The sequence below is a fragment of the Polyodon spathula genome, chromosome 6 (genome assembly GCF_017654505.1).
Source record: "Polyodon spathula isolate WHYD16114869_AA chromosome 6, ASM1765450v1, whole genome shotgun sequence".
NCBI lineage: Eukaryota > Metazoa > Chordata > Actinopteri > Acipenseriformes > Polyodontidae > Polyodon > Polyodon spathula.
In genome coordinates, this window is record NC_054539.1 from 65,266,638 (window position 1) to 65,283,978 (window position 17,341).

General features: G+C 36.7%; 1 protein-coding gene across 1 annotated transcript in view; it reads left to right on the forward strand.

The window, feature by feature from the left end:
* The first annotated feature begins 2,447 nt into the window (after nt 1-2,447).
* Nucleotides 2,448-17,341, forward strand: part of LOC121317479 (potassium channel subfamily K member 3-like) — a 40,599-nt gene continuing 25,705 nt past the window's right edge. The window contains exon 1 of the mRNA XM_041253465.1: nt 2,448-2,894. Within this exon, the coding sequence (XP_041109399.1) occupies nt 2,612-2,894 (283 nt within the window). The 5' untranslated portion in view covers nt 2,448-2,611. The remainder of the gene's footprint in view (nt 2,895-17,341) is intronic.

Sequence of the window (17,341 nt, forward strand, 5' to 3'; positions counted from 1 at the left end):
AATATTGCTTATTACTAACCATTCTACTAATACCGTATGTTTGACTAGTATTAAATGCAGCTGCTCTACTGTAAACAGCGTAGTACTGTAACACATATTAATATAGTACTACTATAAGAACCATAGTACTACTATAGTACAGTGCTATAGTACTACTGTATAATACAGAACCATAGTACTACTATAGTATAGTGCTATAGGACTACTGTATAATGCAGAACCATAGTACTACTATAGTACAGTGCTATAGTACTACTGTATAATACAGAACCATAGTACTACTATAGTATAGTGCTATAGGACTACTGTATAATGCAGAACCATAGTACTACTATAGTACAGTGCTATAGGACTACTGTATAATACAGAACCATAGTACTACTATAGTACAGTGCTATAGGACTACTGTATAATACTGAACCATAGTACTACTATAGTATAGTGCTATAGTACTACTGTGTAATACAGAACCATAGTACTTCTATAGTATAGTGCTATAGGACTACTGTATACTACTGAACCATAGTACTACTATAGTATAGTGCTATAGTACTACTGTATAATACAGAACCATAGTACTACTATAGTACAGTGCTATAGGACTACTGTATAATACAGAACCATAGTACTACTATAGTATAGTGCTATAATACTACTGTATAATACAGAACCATAGTACTACTATAGTACAGTGCTATAGTACTACTGTATAATACAGAACCATTGTACTACTATAGTATAGTGCTATAGTACTACTGTATAATACAGAACCATAGTACTACTATAGTACAGTGCTATAGGACTACTGTATAATACTGAACCATAGTACTACTATAGTATAGTGCTATAGTACTACTGTATAATACTGAACCATAGTACTACTATAGTATAGTGCTATAGTACTACTGTGTAATACAGAACCATAGTACTTCTATAGTATAGTGCTATAGGACTACTGTATAATACTGAACCATAGTACTACTATAGTATAGTGCTATAGTACTACTGTATAATACAGAACCATAGTACTACTATAGTACAGTGCTATAGGACTACTGTATAATACAGAACCATAGTACTACTATAGTATAGTGCTATAGTACTACTGTATAATACAGAACCATAGTACTACTATAGTACAGTGCTATAGGACTACTGTATAATACAGAACCATAGTACTACTATAGTATAGTGCTATAGTACTACTGTATAATACAGAACCATAGCACTACTATAGTACAGTGCTATAGGACTACTGTATAATACTGAACCATAGTACTACTATAGGATAGTGCTATAGTACTACTGTGTAATACAGAACCATAGTACTACTATAGTACAGTGCTATAGGACTACTGTATAATACTGAACCATAGTACTACTATAGTATAGTGCTATAGTACTACTGTATAATACAGAACCATAGTACTACTATAGTACAGTGCTATAGGACTACTGTATAATACTGAACCATAGTACTAACATAGTAGAGTGCTATAGTACTATTGTGTAATACAGAACCATAATACTACTATAGTATAGTGCTATAGTACTACTGTATAATACAGAACCATAGTACTACTATAGTACAGTGCTATAGGACTACTGTATAATACTGAACCATAGTACTAACATAATAGAGTGCTATAGTACTATTGTGTAATACAGAACCATAATACTACTATAGTATAGTGCTATAGTACTATTGTATAATACAGAACCATAGTACTGCTATAGTACAGTACTATCGTACTACTGTATAATACAGAACCACAGTACTATTATAGTACAGTACTGTAGTAATGCTGTGGTTTAGTACCATAATACTGTAGTACAGCTATATAGTAATATTATAATATTGTATGTAGTATACTAAGTAGTACTATATATAGAACAGTACTATAGTATTCTCATTTTACTATAGTACAGCACTATAGTGTTTTATAATGATACTATAGTAGTTTTTTTGTAAGGGTTATCTGGCACGTAGACTACTTCTTAATGTTTGAATTCTTAATAAAAAGGTTACTATTTGTGTCTGGATGGATGTGAACCTACACCCTTTCTTCTGTGGAGAAATCTGGCTTTAGAGGTATTAACACTTGAAAAAATACACTTCTGTTATTCAGATCAATGTTCAGAATTTTCTAGTCTCTGGCATACTGTAACAGACTGGAGATCACGAACATGTTATAATACTTCTTTATTTAGGTCACATAGTTATAATTACGGAATTACATAGCTCTATTTAATATGATTTATGTAGTTATTTATTTATTGATGTATTGTTGTGGGCGTTGAATGTTTTGAAAAGTCAGTACAACATAATTCTGAAAAAAAGTAGCAATACGCATTAATTGCATTCAAACCTTGAGCCTATATCCATATAAGGCGCTCGCATATTCTCCTTATTATGTAGGTGCTCTGAGGTTGGGGGTGGTGCTGAAAGAACAGCTCCCAGTAAAGCAGTGCTTCAGTAAATAAAGCCATCAAAGCCATCCCGTCTTAGCACAGAGCTCTCCGCGAGGCATAGCGTAGCCATGAACCAGCCGAGCTCTCCGTCTTCAAGCTCAACATTCCAACTTTTAGCACCCGTCCGCTCACCTAGACCATGAAGAGACAAAACGTGAGGACCCTCGCCCTCATCATCTGCACCTTTACCTATCTGCTGGTTGGAGCAGCTGTTTTCGATGCACTGGAATCTAAGCAAGAGACCTCCCAGAAGAAAAAACTGGACGATAGAAAAGATGAATTAATGAATAAATATAACCTGACTAAAGACAACTTTGATGAACTTGAAGGGGTGGTATTGCAACTGAAACCACACAAGGCTGCAGTGCAGTGGAGATTCGCAGGATCTTTTTATTTTGCTATCACTGTGATCACAACGATAGGTAAGAGACGTTAGTTTTTTTATTTGACTGATATCGTTTACCTTGAATGAAAACAAATTAAAGTATGTATTTCATGACAACATGTTTTGTCGTCATATTAGTGTTTTTTTTTTTTTGTATTTGCAAAGGCGGCATACAGAACATATTAGTGTACAAAACCAGTATATTGCTTTTTGATTAAAATCAAAGTCGAATTAGGACGGCGTTTGATTTATAATGCAAGCGCCGGATTGAATATTGGGACGATCATTTTCGTACAGTACTATCATTTTTTTTTTCTCTGGGTGACCATGTAGACGAAGTGTTGGAAAAAGGTGTTAGTTGTACCATATTGATTGCCATGCTCGCTGCATTTTAATTCAATTGCTCCAGAAAAAGTACCTGGATTATTTGTATATGTTTTAACAGCTTATCTGTGCTTGGGTGAAAAAGGCTATTGTTTACGTCCAAGGCCATGCATTTATAGTTTTAATCGGGGGATCACCTCCAAATACAGACATTGCGCTCAAACAGTAAATCATATTGCCACCTACTGAAACTAAAATAATAAATCATTAGTGCAAGTTCACCACGGTACATCAAAACATGACGATTCCAGTGCAATGTTAATGTTATGTGTTACCCAGTGGGAACGTATCTATTTTATCTAGTAGTGATAGGGTTACAACTCTCTACCTAATCGGTTATTTAAATTTCGTTGTAATATATGGACACTTCTACACTTCTATAATATACACGCAGATGGTCTTGCATTAATCCCATAGATAGAGATAACAGACATGATGGTTCTGACCGTGGTGGGCTCTGTGTTGGTGTAGTGGGGGGCAGTGGTGGGGTTCTTCCTTAAATGTTTCCATTTATTGAACAAAACGCCATAAATACAATCAAATAAAACAATGGGGCATACTTTCAAAGAGTTTATCTAAGTTACTTATTTTTTTATACAGAGGTATAATCTAATCAATTTCACCTTAAGATGCATGGCAATGTTCTGTGTGGCTGGACAAAGCTGCAAAATGCAGGGTTGGGTTTTCATGGTCTTGCAGTTTACCAACAGCATGTAATACAAAAGACCTCTAGTGTGCCAGTAAAACACATTAAAAGGAAAAATGCAACCATAAAATTATGTAAAAACTTGAACATTTAAATTAGGAGTTTGTGTTTTCTTTATTTGTTTCTTTTCCTTTTGAATTGTATTTTTTGTCTTCCTTTCAGACCACAAATATGAGCTAATGACCACTTGGGGTAAATAGCATGGATAATTATAGCCACTATCTTGTATTTATTTATTTATTTATTTATTTTTGCTGTGCTGTCACATATATAAGATTGACAACTATACCTAGAAAGGGTTCATTTTATTGATCATATAATTACAAAGTGCGTTTGTGGGTAAGGCCTGCAACGAAGACAGCATTCCGAAAATAAGCCATGGAAATCAATTTGACTCTCAGATAAGAATGCATGTGACAGTATTTGATAGAAACTGGTTTGGTGAGGTACGGTAGCTTGATTTTTACCTAACACACTTTCTGTGAAGGTTTTCCTAATAGAATTTACCAACTGTTTTACAGATCAAAATATGCAGATAATAACAGTATAAAAAAGCACTAATAGTTTCAACATCATCTTATGTACTGTAGTGCCAATTGAAAATGTCTAACGTTTGTTGTCATAATCTGAACAAACATAGAATAAGGCTCAGCATTCACATTCATGCTCATCTCTAACTATTCACATAGGCTGCAAAGATATTACAAATGATGTCTCCTGCATTTCAGAGTCACATAATTGATGCAAACTGTTATTAATGTGCACAAAATATAAATGTATACATACAGATCTCTGCTGGGATATCTCTAGGACATTACATTGGCAAAAATACGTGCACATACATGGCCCTTTCTGTATCAAGCAAATGCAGCATTTTTTTTTATTTATTTCAGAAACAAATGCCCAACAGCTACTATATTAAGCATCAAAGTCTGATCAGGTACAAAAGTGCACTGCCATGGAAAATAATTGCTGCTTACAAATCTATTTGATCCCTCTGGCTTTGCAAGAACACAATTCAAAAAACCTTGAGTTAAAAGATGAGAAATCTCTCCTGACACAATTTGTTAGGAAGGAAATGAAAAGCATTATCCCAGATCTCTAAAAGTAACAAATAGACATCGGGCAGCTTTTACTGAGAGCAAGAGGCAGCTTTGCCAAGAACTCAGATGCTCTAGGGCAGGTAGTCATTTATTCAGAAAATGTAATATTATTAGTATGTTCTTGAGTGTTTTAAGTAAGACATTTTCTGTATTCTACCTATTCAGTTTAATGTAATACATTATGAGAACCAAGAGCTCAATGCTAGCAATGTTGCAAACGGTCGCAATCAATCTAGGCATGTATGTCTGCAGGAAGTCTTGCTAAAGAACACGTTCCAGTCTGAAACAGCTGCATCAGTGTTGTTGTTCTTGTTTTATGCCCAGGGAGGGAGCAGAGGAAATAGGACTGGATGACTGACAGAAAGCATTTCAATCTGGGGCCCTTTTATAAGCAAAGCTAAAGACACATTTTCAGAGGAACTCTAATGTGTAAAACTAATAAGGAAGAAACTATGCCTTTGCCATTCCACTTGCTCCAAAATACAGTTTTTAGTGTTGATCTGTCCTCTCAAGCAACACGGCCATTCAAAATGTTAGGCACACAAGACTTTAAAAGCATTGTTTGAAACTTTTGTTTAATGTATTTTTAGTTTCACAGACTAGTGGAGCAACCTAGGAATTAAAACCCCACTTAACAGAAGAAAAGAGCCCACAAACATCCTAAAACGGAGGAAGCGAACAACCTGAAGTTCATCATCACATGAACTGGTCTGTTTTTGGATTATGCACTTCAAAATGCATTACTTTATATAATTCAGTGCTAAAAAAAAAAGAAAAAAAAAAATACATGTACCCAAAAGAATCACTTCATTAAGAATGCCTTCTATAGGTTATTTGGCAGCCACTGTGCCGTCTTTGAAACGTTTTAATGAGTTTGTAAAATACCCTTTCACACAGCATGAAATTGCGCAATCTAGGCCAGTGTAATACTGTCATAACCCTTTCACACAGCCAAAGCGATCGCGGGAGTACAACTTTCAAACCTGTCAATCAACAGAGTGTTCTCATGGCAACAACAGACTGTTCTCGTGCAATCTGAAACTGACAAGACCTAACACATGCACACAGTGCTTAATTTATAGAGAAAAAGGTGCCGGGGTGCAAGCAATGACAATGATACCGACCCTAAGAAGCGCATATTCAAAATCATAACACATTTATTTGAAACAGTATTGTATGTACTGTACTTGTTAGATGTTTAATATCACGCATTATATATCATATACAAAGTAGTGTACATGCAGAGAAATTAATTAAAGGTAACTGCAGGACAAATAATTAAAAATAATAGAAAAAAAGTCTGTATACATGTTTTGTTATGGTTTTGCATTTAAATGGTTTAAAAAACAAAACACGCACCCCAACAACATTGGTTTGACCCACGGTCTGCACTATTATCAACAATGTGTATGTAACAGAAGCCGCTGGTAGATTCCAAAAATGATTACTTAAATTTAGGCTAGGTAGTTGTTCACTTATTATGTTTTTATTATCTGTTAGTTAAATCAATTCATTGAAAAAGGCAAGAGAGAACCAGATTGTTATGATTTTTATTCTTTTGGTTTAATGTAATATAGCAGGCTAATGTTCCTATTGAAGTAGGCTACAATTTCTTTTTTCATTAAAAAGTTGCCGTTGTTCTTTGTTGAGATTAATGCTCAGCTTTCGTATTTTGTTGTGTACTACTCATTTAATCAAACCAAGTAGTGTAAGAAGTTCCTTGTATCGTTCATGATGTTTTTCAAATCAAGTAAGCTTATTTGTGTGTAAAAAAACGACATTAGAGTTACAGCCAGTGTCATCTTACTTAAAGGCACTCAAGGTGAAATCGTAAAGTAATTTAAAGTAGGCTACAAACGTGGCAGCGGACTGTCTCTCTTTAGTGCGCACCAAGAACTTGCAGACTTGATACAACTGAAAGCATTATGAGATTTTTAACTCAAAGTACAGGCGCTATAACTCTGCACGCCCAGAGGTTCCTTGGCTGTGCCTCAGCACTCCATGCACGCCCCTTACCTAACTACACTTTAGTGATGTAGAATGTTTCGACTTTGAAACCACACCCACTATAGCGCTTCAGTGGCGGTATAGCCTTTCACACAGGCATTTATGACGGTTCAGTGCCGTCTGAACCACAGCATAAAATGTGATAGTTCTGTGGCGGTATAGGCAATTCACTCAGATCTATAAGCCGCTTCAGTGGCAGTTCTAAACCGTCATAACTCCTGTGTGAAAGGCTATACTGCCACTGAAGCGCTATAGTGGGTGTGGTTTCAAAGTTCCTAGCATCCTCTGGAACTCCTCTTCAAATATCTGTGCATTCTTTGAGTGACATGATTATGAGACTTCCCCTTTGATGGATGAAGAGATCTAATTCCCAGCAGCCTTTGAAATTCCCTTCAATCACTGTGTCTGAGATCTTATAAATTACCAGTATGACTTCCATGATTCCTTGTGTGTTATGTTGCGTGTGGTGTGTTGATATTGGTATATACTTTATGTATTGGTGCACCGGATATAATTGGGCTATGTAGCACGAGTGATTTAAATGATATAGTTGTATTAAGGTACAAGCATTTTGCACAATCACATCACGTGCAGATAAAATGTGTATTAATATGTGAGCATGGGGAGTGCACAGATTAGTTCACGTGCTGGGATTCAAGTGAACAATTAATTAGTAATTGAATCCCGGTACAATTATATAGATGCATGAAGCACTCACTTGGGTTTGTGTGTTCGGGAGTGGAGAACGGGAGAGAGGAGAAAATAATTCAAAACTAAAAGCAAAAACAAATGCTATTCGTATGAGAGGACTCGCATGGCACTTGTTTTGGGGTTCGTCCGCTGTTTATCGGTCTGTTTTTGATTTGCTCATTGCACCGTTAGTTTCGTTCAGTTTATTTTCTGTTTTGCAATAAACCGGCGCAACAGCACAATTCACTCCCGACTCTGTTTGTTTGGGTCTGATGTCACCACTACAGCCAGCCTATACACATTCTTATAACTGGGAAATCAAATAAAAGTCAGAAATCAAGACTTGTCAATTTATATTCTGTCCACATAAGGACACCGTCTAAAATATTTCAGATATCTTTTAACGTAACATTAATCCCAGAAATGCAGTCTAAACTTTTATTGTGCATCTCTTATGACCAGAGATTGGGAGACCCACCCTTAACTTTTCTACGATATTATATATATATATATATATATATATATATATATATATATATATATATATATATATATATATATATATACAAGTCCAAGTTGAGAGAAGGTTTGGCTGCTCAGTACCTTATATATATTTTGCTGATGAGGAGATGGGCACCCCTGCCAGTAGGCTATAATCTGAATAACGTTATGAAGTTTAGTGAAGGACTGGAAAACATCCTGTGGCTTTGCATGGCACAGAAAAAAATTTGATTTTATAATCTAAAACTCAGTGAATTATCTTAATTCTTTGTTTTGGCTAGGGTAACTACTTTCATTTTACAGGGTGCTATCTATCATCTTGAGTAATTTTTCTGTCTTTTTTATTTCTTAGAAAACCCACTGTCCACAAAATAGTAAATTAACTATGGATGTAATGATGTAAACCACAATGTAATGATAGCAATGTAACCATGGTGGTATATGGGTCGTGATAAATTAAATTAAAGTCAGTAATCATAACGTCGTGTTTAAGGTTCTGTACACAACCCTGACAATATATTTTACGATGAAAATGATAACGAAAATAAACAATAATTACATGAACCAATCAATTAGTCTTACAAGTTTGGAATATAAAAAGGTTGATCAATTAATTTGTCATGTTTATTAGTCAAAATTCAGATTGCAGATGCTGACATACAGTCAAGGGAGATGGAACTAGGGGTTCTGGGGGTGCAGCAGCTGGCTTTGCATGGCTTCCATCAGTGCCGTTTCTAGGCATAAGCGACATAAGCAGCTGCTTAAGGCCCCCAGTCTCTAGAGGGGCCCCTAGCAAAAAAAATAAAAATAAATAAATATATTTTCTTTTAAATTGATTTTCATAAATGATCACAGTGATCAGTTTTCAAAGAATTTACAGATTTTGTCTGTGAATGAGTCATGCCCAGGGTGATCATGGAATCATGCATCATTCATGCATGCGCTAGGCACCTGCCCCCTGCGGCTGCATTGCGTTGGGTTTGCCTGCTAACGTTTGGATGTGGGGGAAAAAAAAAGATCAGCCTCCAGTAGCTTCTTTGAGGATTGCGACCAAATTACGTCTTGAAAAAGATCAAGAATGTACCAATCTGGCACGAAGAGCGTAAAAAGAGAAAAACTGAAGAAGGAAAACAACAAGATTATTATTATTTTTAATTTCTTCAAATTACTGTGATCTTGGGGTGTACAGACACTGGGGTATGTCAAATTCACATCACAAAGACGTTTCTCATTGGTCAGTTTCCCAAGTTACTCTGTCCTCTGGTTTACAGTGCAGCACTAACATGAAACAGAGAAAAAACCAACCAATTACACATTTCTTTCTGAAGAAGCCAACTCTTGGTAAGAATCAATGTTAAGTGAATTTATCATTTATATTGTTGTTTTTCCCCTGCACAAGGTGATGTTTAGCTGCAATACGTTTTGATAAATCTTTTTTTTTTCATGTAGAATGTTTTGACGCCAGCCCAGCAAAAATCCAAGTACCTGTTTTTATGATGACATTAAATGTGTAGCTAAACCAGGATAGCTGGCTGTATGTTTTTATTTATTTATTTTTCTCGTCACTTTAAATGGATAGTCAGCTCGTCCTAGTATCACCCTACCTGCCATAGCATAACATATCCTGCTTAGGACCCCCAAAAGGCCAGAAACAGCCCTGGCTTCCATCATATACAGGGGTTACAGTTTTGTTCAATGGCCTTCAGCACCCTCACTTTAAAAATTGTTTTAGTGCTACTGCATACAGTAATATTGTGTACGTTTAAAACTTAAAGCTATATACTTAAGCATTCAATATTACCTTAGAATCCATGGCTAGTGTTTTTGAAGTAATATATAAAATACAATGAAAGCATTCATGTTCATGCTCCTCCACCCCCCCAAGGCCCAGTATATTTTCAGTTGAGCAATTCTATTTATTTTATCTGTGCGCGCAAGCATAATTACAGCTGTTTTCCAAAGCTCTATAAAACGCAACATCAGTCTTATTTACAGGGAATGATGCCTTTGAACATGTTAGCTCTCGTTAAGTCAAATTAAAAAAAAAAAAAAAAAAATGTAACAATTAAAAACACCATGTTCCAGCTCTTTTACAGATTGCAAAAGGTTACAGTCTATATTCTGCATACCAGTGTGCACGGAATCCTAAAGACATGTTGAATAGTATACCAAAAAAAGAAAAAGAAAAAAAAAAACTGCATTTAAAGGCATTTATTTAATGCGTTGTACTTTTCAAAAGAGATTTATTTCATAAGAAGAATTGTGAGGCATGGTTGTTGTAGAAAATGACTACAAACCTAATGAGCTGGGTAAAACTAATTATACATAGGATGGCTGATAGACAGATTTTTGAAAGCCTGTGCTTTCATTAAAAACGTTTCTTCAAATATTTTGCCTTGCTAATTAAGCTTGTTGACCTATTAAGATAATAGGGCTATCTTAACCAATACACACATCAAAACAACAGGAGATAAACTTCAATAGCTTTTTATTTGATATCCATGTTTTTTGCAGCTCAATTTTCAAACACCAGTTCTGGGTTATTGTCATTTTTTTAAGCCCACACATAAACTAGCCTCAAAATAAGTTCTGAAGGGATGTGCAACAAATAAAACAAAATTTATAAAGATTAGATGATAGACTATATAACCCTGGTCTAGTTATAGATATGATACTACATTTTCCAGTGTATTCTTGTTGCACACATAGCATAATAGCCACAATTGATGAAGTCTCAAAGACCATGAGTATGGTCTTGGATTGCTTTTGCAGTGTAAAGCAATAGTCATGGCTGAACATCTTGGGAGTATTAGGGCCTCCAGGGATAGCTGTAGAGAACATCTGTACTAAATTCATAATGATTTTGACAGGTGCTGAGGCTGCAAAATTCTGTAGGACTCATTCACTAATTACAAGAATTACCCTCTGGCAGGGGGAAGCCATACTGCGGGCAGAAATGAACCAGCGGTCGCTCTATTCACTAAGCTAATTATATGCACAAATAAAGTGCACTAAATGATTAATTTGCAAGTTGTCACAAAGTGCAGAATTTTGCATGAGGTTTACACACACTGTATTATATATATATATATAAGGGTGCTCAAAAGAAAAGGTAAGTACAGTTCTGAATTTGTCACAATGACAGCGACCAAGGAGGACAGAGTGAAGAATCTAAAGTTTACAGGCCAGGAGCTAAATGTATTAGCAGAAGAAGTGGTGGGGAATTATGAAAGGCTTTTTTTTTAAGCGAGAACATTAACTTCAGTGAATCATAAATGACAAAGTATACATACGTTCCGTAGAAGGGCGGGGGTCTTGTCCCAAATCACAGCGTCCTGCGAGACAGTCAAAGCAGAGACAGTCATTGTTAATGGAACAGTTATGTTTAACTTTGCAAATCAAATACATATTTGTTTGTTCAACTTGATCTCCTTCTGATTTATTTTGTAATATTAATCAAAAGTCAGCAAAGCACTCGCGCAGTCAATTAAGAATGGCAGTATTGTAATCACATTTTTTATATATATCAAAAATACAATTCTTGACATCAAAAAAAACATTCTTAATTGACTAAGCGAGTGCTTTGATGACTTTTGATATCAAAATTGCATGCTAATGAGCATCCGTTTTGAAAACTTGATATCAGAAATGCATACTAAGTAGGTGATGAATTACACCCGGTCTGTATGTTTGTTTTTGTGTTTGGCAGAATGTCTGTGAATTCTCATGACAGGGGCAATGTTTTACGAACAATTCATAGAAATTGTAGTGTACTTTTAGGCAGGATTGGCAGGGTTCGACATTAACCATGGCTCTGTGACCGGGGCCGGTAGAGAGCACAGTTTGGCCGGTAGTTATGAAGCACCACAGGCCCGACTGGCCGGTTACAAACCATTTTTTAAAAACATAACTACGAACTAATCCTAACTTTCCCGACGCGCATCATATTTGTGGTACACCGAAGTGCTGTGTTGGTACTCGTTCCCGCTGCACATCTTTTATAAATCGGGTTTTCTACAACTAAGCAACCAATAAGCCAAAAGGAAAGCACTGAAATCAATAAATCATAAAGAATGTAATTATGAAAAAAAATGAAGACAAACATTTAGAGTGGAGGCTTCATTATGAAGAGAGAGAGAGAGAGAGAGAAAAAAAAAAAAAACGTTTCCCAGTTTCCACAGCAGCTTTATTTGTTGTGAATTCAACATTTATTTTACATCATATCAAGTCTCACAGTAAGATGTCTCGATCGATAACCAGGTACGCGATCGAATTGTTTTTGATTTGGGATCCGATGTGTTCAGGTCGAAAATGCCATTCACAATCTTTCCAGGACTCGCTGGTATCACTCAGCAAGATTGGCGCTGACTTGGGAGAGGCTACACAAGCGACAACGCTCTATACAGGATTGCTATTATTTTGTATTATGAATATCGTTTTAATAATGTTTATTAGGGATGGGAATTTCGAATTGTTTCCTATGTGAATACACAGGGTGCTGCCTTTTTGTGTATTCAATTACCCGAACTCTGGTCCCTTAAACTGCCAAGAGTAAAAGGCAAATGCGTGTGCACAAGCAGACAGCATCACAGTGTAAGCCGGTAAAGTTTAGCCGAGAGCACAAAATGTTCAATGTCCAAGACGAGATTTCTTCGTTCTGTACCCTATTTCCTTAGGCACGAGTTTTTTTTTTTTTTTAATTTTGTTTACTGAATTAAAATACACAGAACTCAATTAGCAGTAACGTCACAGCACGTATTTCTTCCAATTAAAGCAACAGTAGCATAATGTTGCGCAAACCACCAAATAATAATTTTTGCTGTAGTGTATTCAGATAAAATAATACCTATCATACAGCAACCTAAATATTCTACATATGTTTAAATTATAACAAATAATACTTATAACATAATATTAGTTTAAATATTGTAACCTGGCCAAAATAGAAAATACATTCCAACATTGCAATAGTTTAACATTACTAATTACAACTAGCCATCAAGTACTGACATCAGATGAATCTAAGTCAAGTTATTTTGTTTATTCAATAACCTGTAAATAACTCAAAACAAGGATACTTGGTTGTACTTTTAATGATCAGTGCAAATGTTGCCGTTAGTCCATCCATTCACAGAAAGTCAACAGTGGATGTTTTACATTGAACTACAGTCCAGAGTTAAAAAAATGACTCCACTTCTGAGTACCTTGCCTTTTCTTATAGTTACTGCATTATTGTGCTTAACATTTAGTCTGGCTTTATATTCATCATAACATTAAACTATCTTTCTAATTTCAATGTTAACCAAGTTTGTATTACCGTACTTCTTTTAGCACTAGCTATGTACATGTTAAATGGCTGAAGTAACATATATTGAAAGGCTTTGTTTAGCCACATTCTTTTGAGACGTGGACTCCCTTTGGTTACCATACACAGAAACATACTGAAAATAAAAACCATCATGAAAAAATATATAAATATATTGGTCCAGATAAAATTGCATCCGGGCCAGTAAAAACACTAGCTCAGTAGTTAAAAATCTAAACGTAGAGCCCTGATTGGAACTCACAAGGCTTATATAGTTTCAAATAATTAAGACAGAAGTAGTAATGTTCAGCTGAGACAAAAAGTTTTTTGTTTTTTGTTTTTAATATATAGGTTATACAGTGTGTTATGACCATACAATAAACTGTTCAATCTTAAAATCGCTGTTCAATGTTAAAATCACTAACACTGATGCTTCGTTATTGTTAGACATGTCAGTTGTGGCCCGTTCTACAGATGAAAAAAACGTGCCTTAATGCAGCAGAAGCATTATCAACACTATCTGGATGAATGAACTGGATGTTCATTAGCATGCTTTTTTGATATCGGAAATATAATTGTTGATATAAAAAATGCCATTCTTGATAATAATAATAATAATAATAATAATAATAATAATAAAATAATAAAAAGCATTGTATATGACTAAGCATAGACGTAAACAGCGAGTGTTTTTCTCTCTGTTACATTATCTATTATTACAAAAGCAGACACACAACTGAAATCAATGCCATTCTTCATCCTGACCTACTACTGTTTAAAAGGTTATTGATATCGGTTTCCAATGGGGAGCTATCAAAACACTGCATTTTTAATACTGCAAGGCTTTACCAAGGTGTGATGGGTTACAAATTGCTTTCATATTTTTTTGCATCGGCCTGAAAAAGTAGCATTCATGTCACAAACCAGCCAAATGTCAAAGTTAATTTGACAGTGAGTTGGGGGTTTGTATTCTGAACATGAGACTGAGCTGCTAAGCCAAGACCAAAGACATGATCCTTTAACTGTGGACACAAGATGGAATAACAAGAATAAGGGATGCTACTCATACAAAAACCAGGAGGAAATGGCCAGGCTAGAATTGCAGTGATACAAAGGATAAAGCCCCTGCTGTTCTTTGAAAGTGGATAAGTAATTGCAACAACATTATCATATTGTGGTGGTGTCAAGAAGGAGGCAAGACAAGGTTTCAAGGCTAAACTTTTTATTTGTTTTAGCTTTAATAATCACTTTAACAAAGCTGCTGTCAGCCACAGCTCACACTTCTGTCGGCTTTCTCTTGAGCTGTTTTTCTCTCTAGCTGTTTCAAACCACCGATAGTAAGAGGCCAATCCCAGGAAGGCCCTCACTTGTAGTTGGTTAGCAGAGGTAGGCCAGTCCTGCACAGTGCTGATCTTGTCCGACTCGGTGCTGATGCCTTGACCGCCCACCCGGTGACCCGAAGAAGGTGACCTCCTACCAACACTTATCCGGGTTCAGCATCAGACCCGCTGCCTCCAGGCATTGCAGCACCTGTTGGAAAGATGTGAGGGCCCCTTCAAAGCAGGGTCCATTTACCAGTCCAAACAACATCATCTGGAAGTGCCGTAGACCCTGCCCAGTGGAAAAGGCTTTGGTCGAGCTACAGGAGCGAGGGCTACCTGCCAGTAGCCACTCCTTAGGTCCAAGGACGTGAACCAAGAGGAACCAGCCACCAAGTCCAGGGATTCTTCTATGCGGGGAAGCAGGTAAGAGTACTTTCTAGTGACCTCATTGAACAGCCCTGCAGAACCTCTATCCTCCATTCTTTAGGAACCATGACTACCGGAGCCATCCAGGGACTTCTAGAAGGCTCCACCAGACCCCGCAAGAATTTCTCCACCTCGTCTGATGAGTCAGTGGAACATGGCGGGGGTCTCAGTTTAATCGATACAGTGTCCCCCGTGTCAATTTTGTACTGGACCAAGTGTGTCTGGCCCGCTTCCTCTGCCTTAGCAGCGAAGCTTCCTCAGCTGGCCTTGTTGCTCTTTGTTGAACACCTACGACATCCCACTACTAACACCAATGTGGCGGTGTCAAGAAGGACGCAAGACAAGGTTTCAAGACTAAACTTTTTATTTGTTTTAGCCTTAGTAATCGCTTTAACAAAGCTGCTGTCAGCCAGAGCTTATGTTTCTGCAAGTCTGCTTTCTCATCTCTTTAGCTCTTTCTCTCTCTAGCTTGCTTTCTCTAGCTCTTTCTTTTCTCTTTAGCTCTTTCTCTTTTCACTGACCCTTGGATCCAGCTCTCAGATCCTTTTATAGGAGAGCTGGAGGGAGGCGGTGCCCATTCCAGCCAATCCAGAACGGACACCTCCCCCTACTGGAATGTTCCAGAATAACAGCTGTATGGAAATCCCCCCAGCCCAGGTGTCTCACTCTGGGGATCTGAACACTCTAGATGAAAGGGGGCAGGCCCCAGCCTGACTGCGGATAACCTAGCTGGATGGAAAAGTACAGGCTGAGTTCTCCCATTCACTCCAGCCCGCTGACCACGCCCCGACCTGTGGGGTGCGCTCTTCCGGGTTGTTAACAAGCAGTTAGTTCCCCAGCTCCGCCCATCTCACCAGCCTGCCTCGGGACCCGCCGTTACAATATTATACCATTTTACCATACGAAATACGGTATATTATATCATATTGCTGCCTGTTTTTTTAATTCAATATATTTATATACAGTGCACTGTGCTCTTTGACTAGATGCAGAATGTTTTCTGGTTGTATCATTTGCCGATAATAGATCCTGCATTCACCCTTAAACAATCTTATAACCAACACAAATAGAACAAGGAGGCAAATCAGGTATGAAAAGAGCAGATGTCCCTTTTTTCCCCCTCTTGTTTTCACATTCAACATAAGGCAAGCCACTGGCAATAAATCAGTGAAGCAGAATAAAGGCATCTCAAGCAGCCAGTAATTCAGTGTTTAGACCATCTTTTACATTTTAACTCTTGGTTATCTTGGTCAGCCCAGACTGCACTTGTGTGTCATTTAAAAACAAGGTCAGCAGCCTTGGAGTAATCATCATTCTGTTATTAGAGTATTATATTTCCTGTTTTAATTAGTGTTCTGCAGTAGTTTTCTACTGAGCGTACAGTACTTTTACAACCAGTTATTTTCAGTTAGTATTTTAGAAATGTAGAAGCATTTTTTTTGTATGCGTGCAAGAGCAAACAGCATTGAAGGTGGCAAAATTACAGGTCATGATTGGAATATTCACAAAGCAGAGTTTGTACATGTAAGCGTACAGCAAAATATAGATACGTAATTACCAGATGTTGGAAAACCCAACCTTCATTAACCTTGATACTGTATATTTCCAGTGTTCGTGAATTAAGGGATAATAAAAGGTGAGATAAATGATGCAAGTTTCCTGACAATGCAGTATCTAAACAACCAGCTTCCCTCATTGGTCCCCGCCCATTCAGATTCATGTGGTAGATACATTCCAACAGTGAACAAAGTCAAAACTGTACAATGATATATGTGCAACAGACAGCAACTGGCATCTGCCAGTGTGTATATTTATCCCCTCTAGCAGTTCATTATGAGATAATCTGACTGCCTATCTGAATGATGATTTTACAATATCCGGAGTATGGGAGATCTGTTAAAGTAATACTGGGCTTTATTCACATAAAATATTTTACTAAGGACTGAGAGATATTAGGAAATGTTCTTTAGATAAATAAAAAGTTAAATTTGTGTGAATTAATTAGTTCTTTATTTGACAGCGTTGTTCATAATTTATATA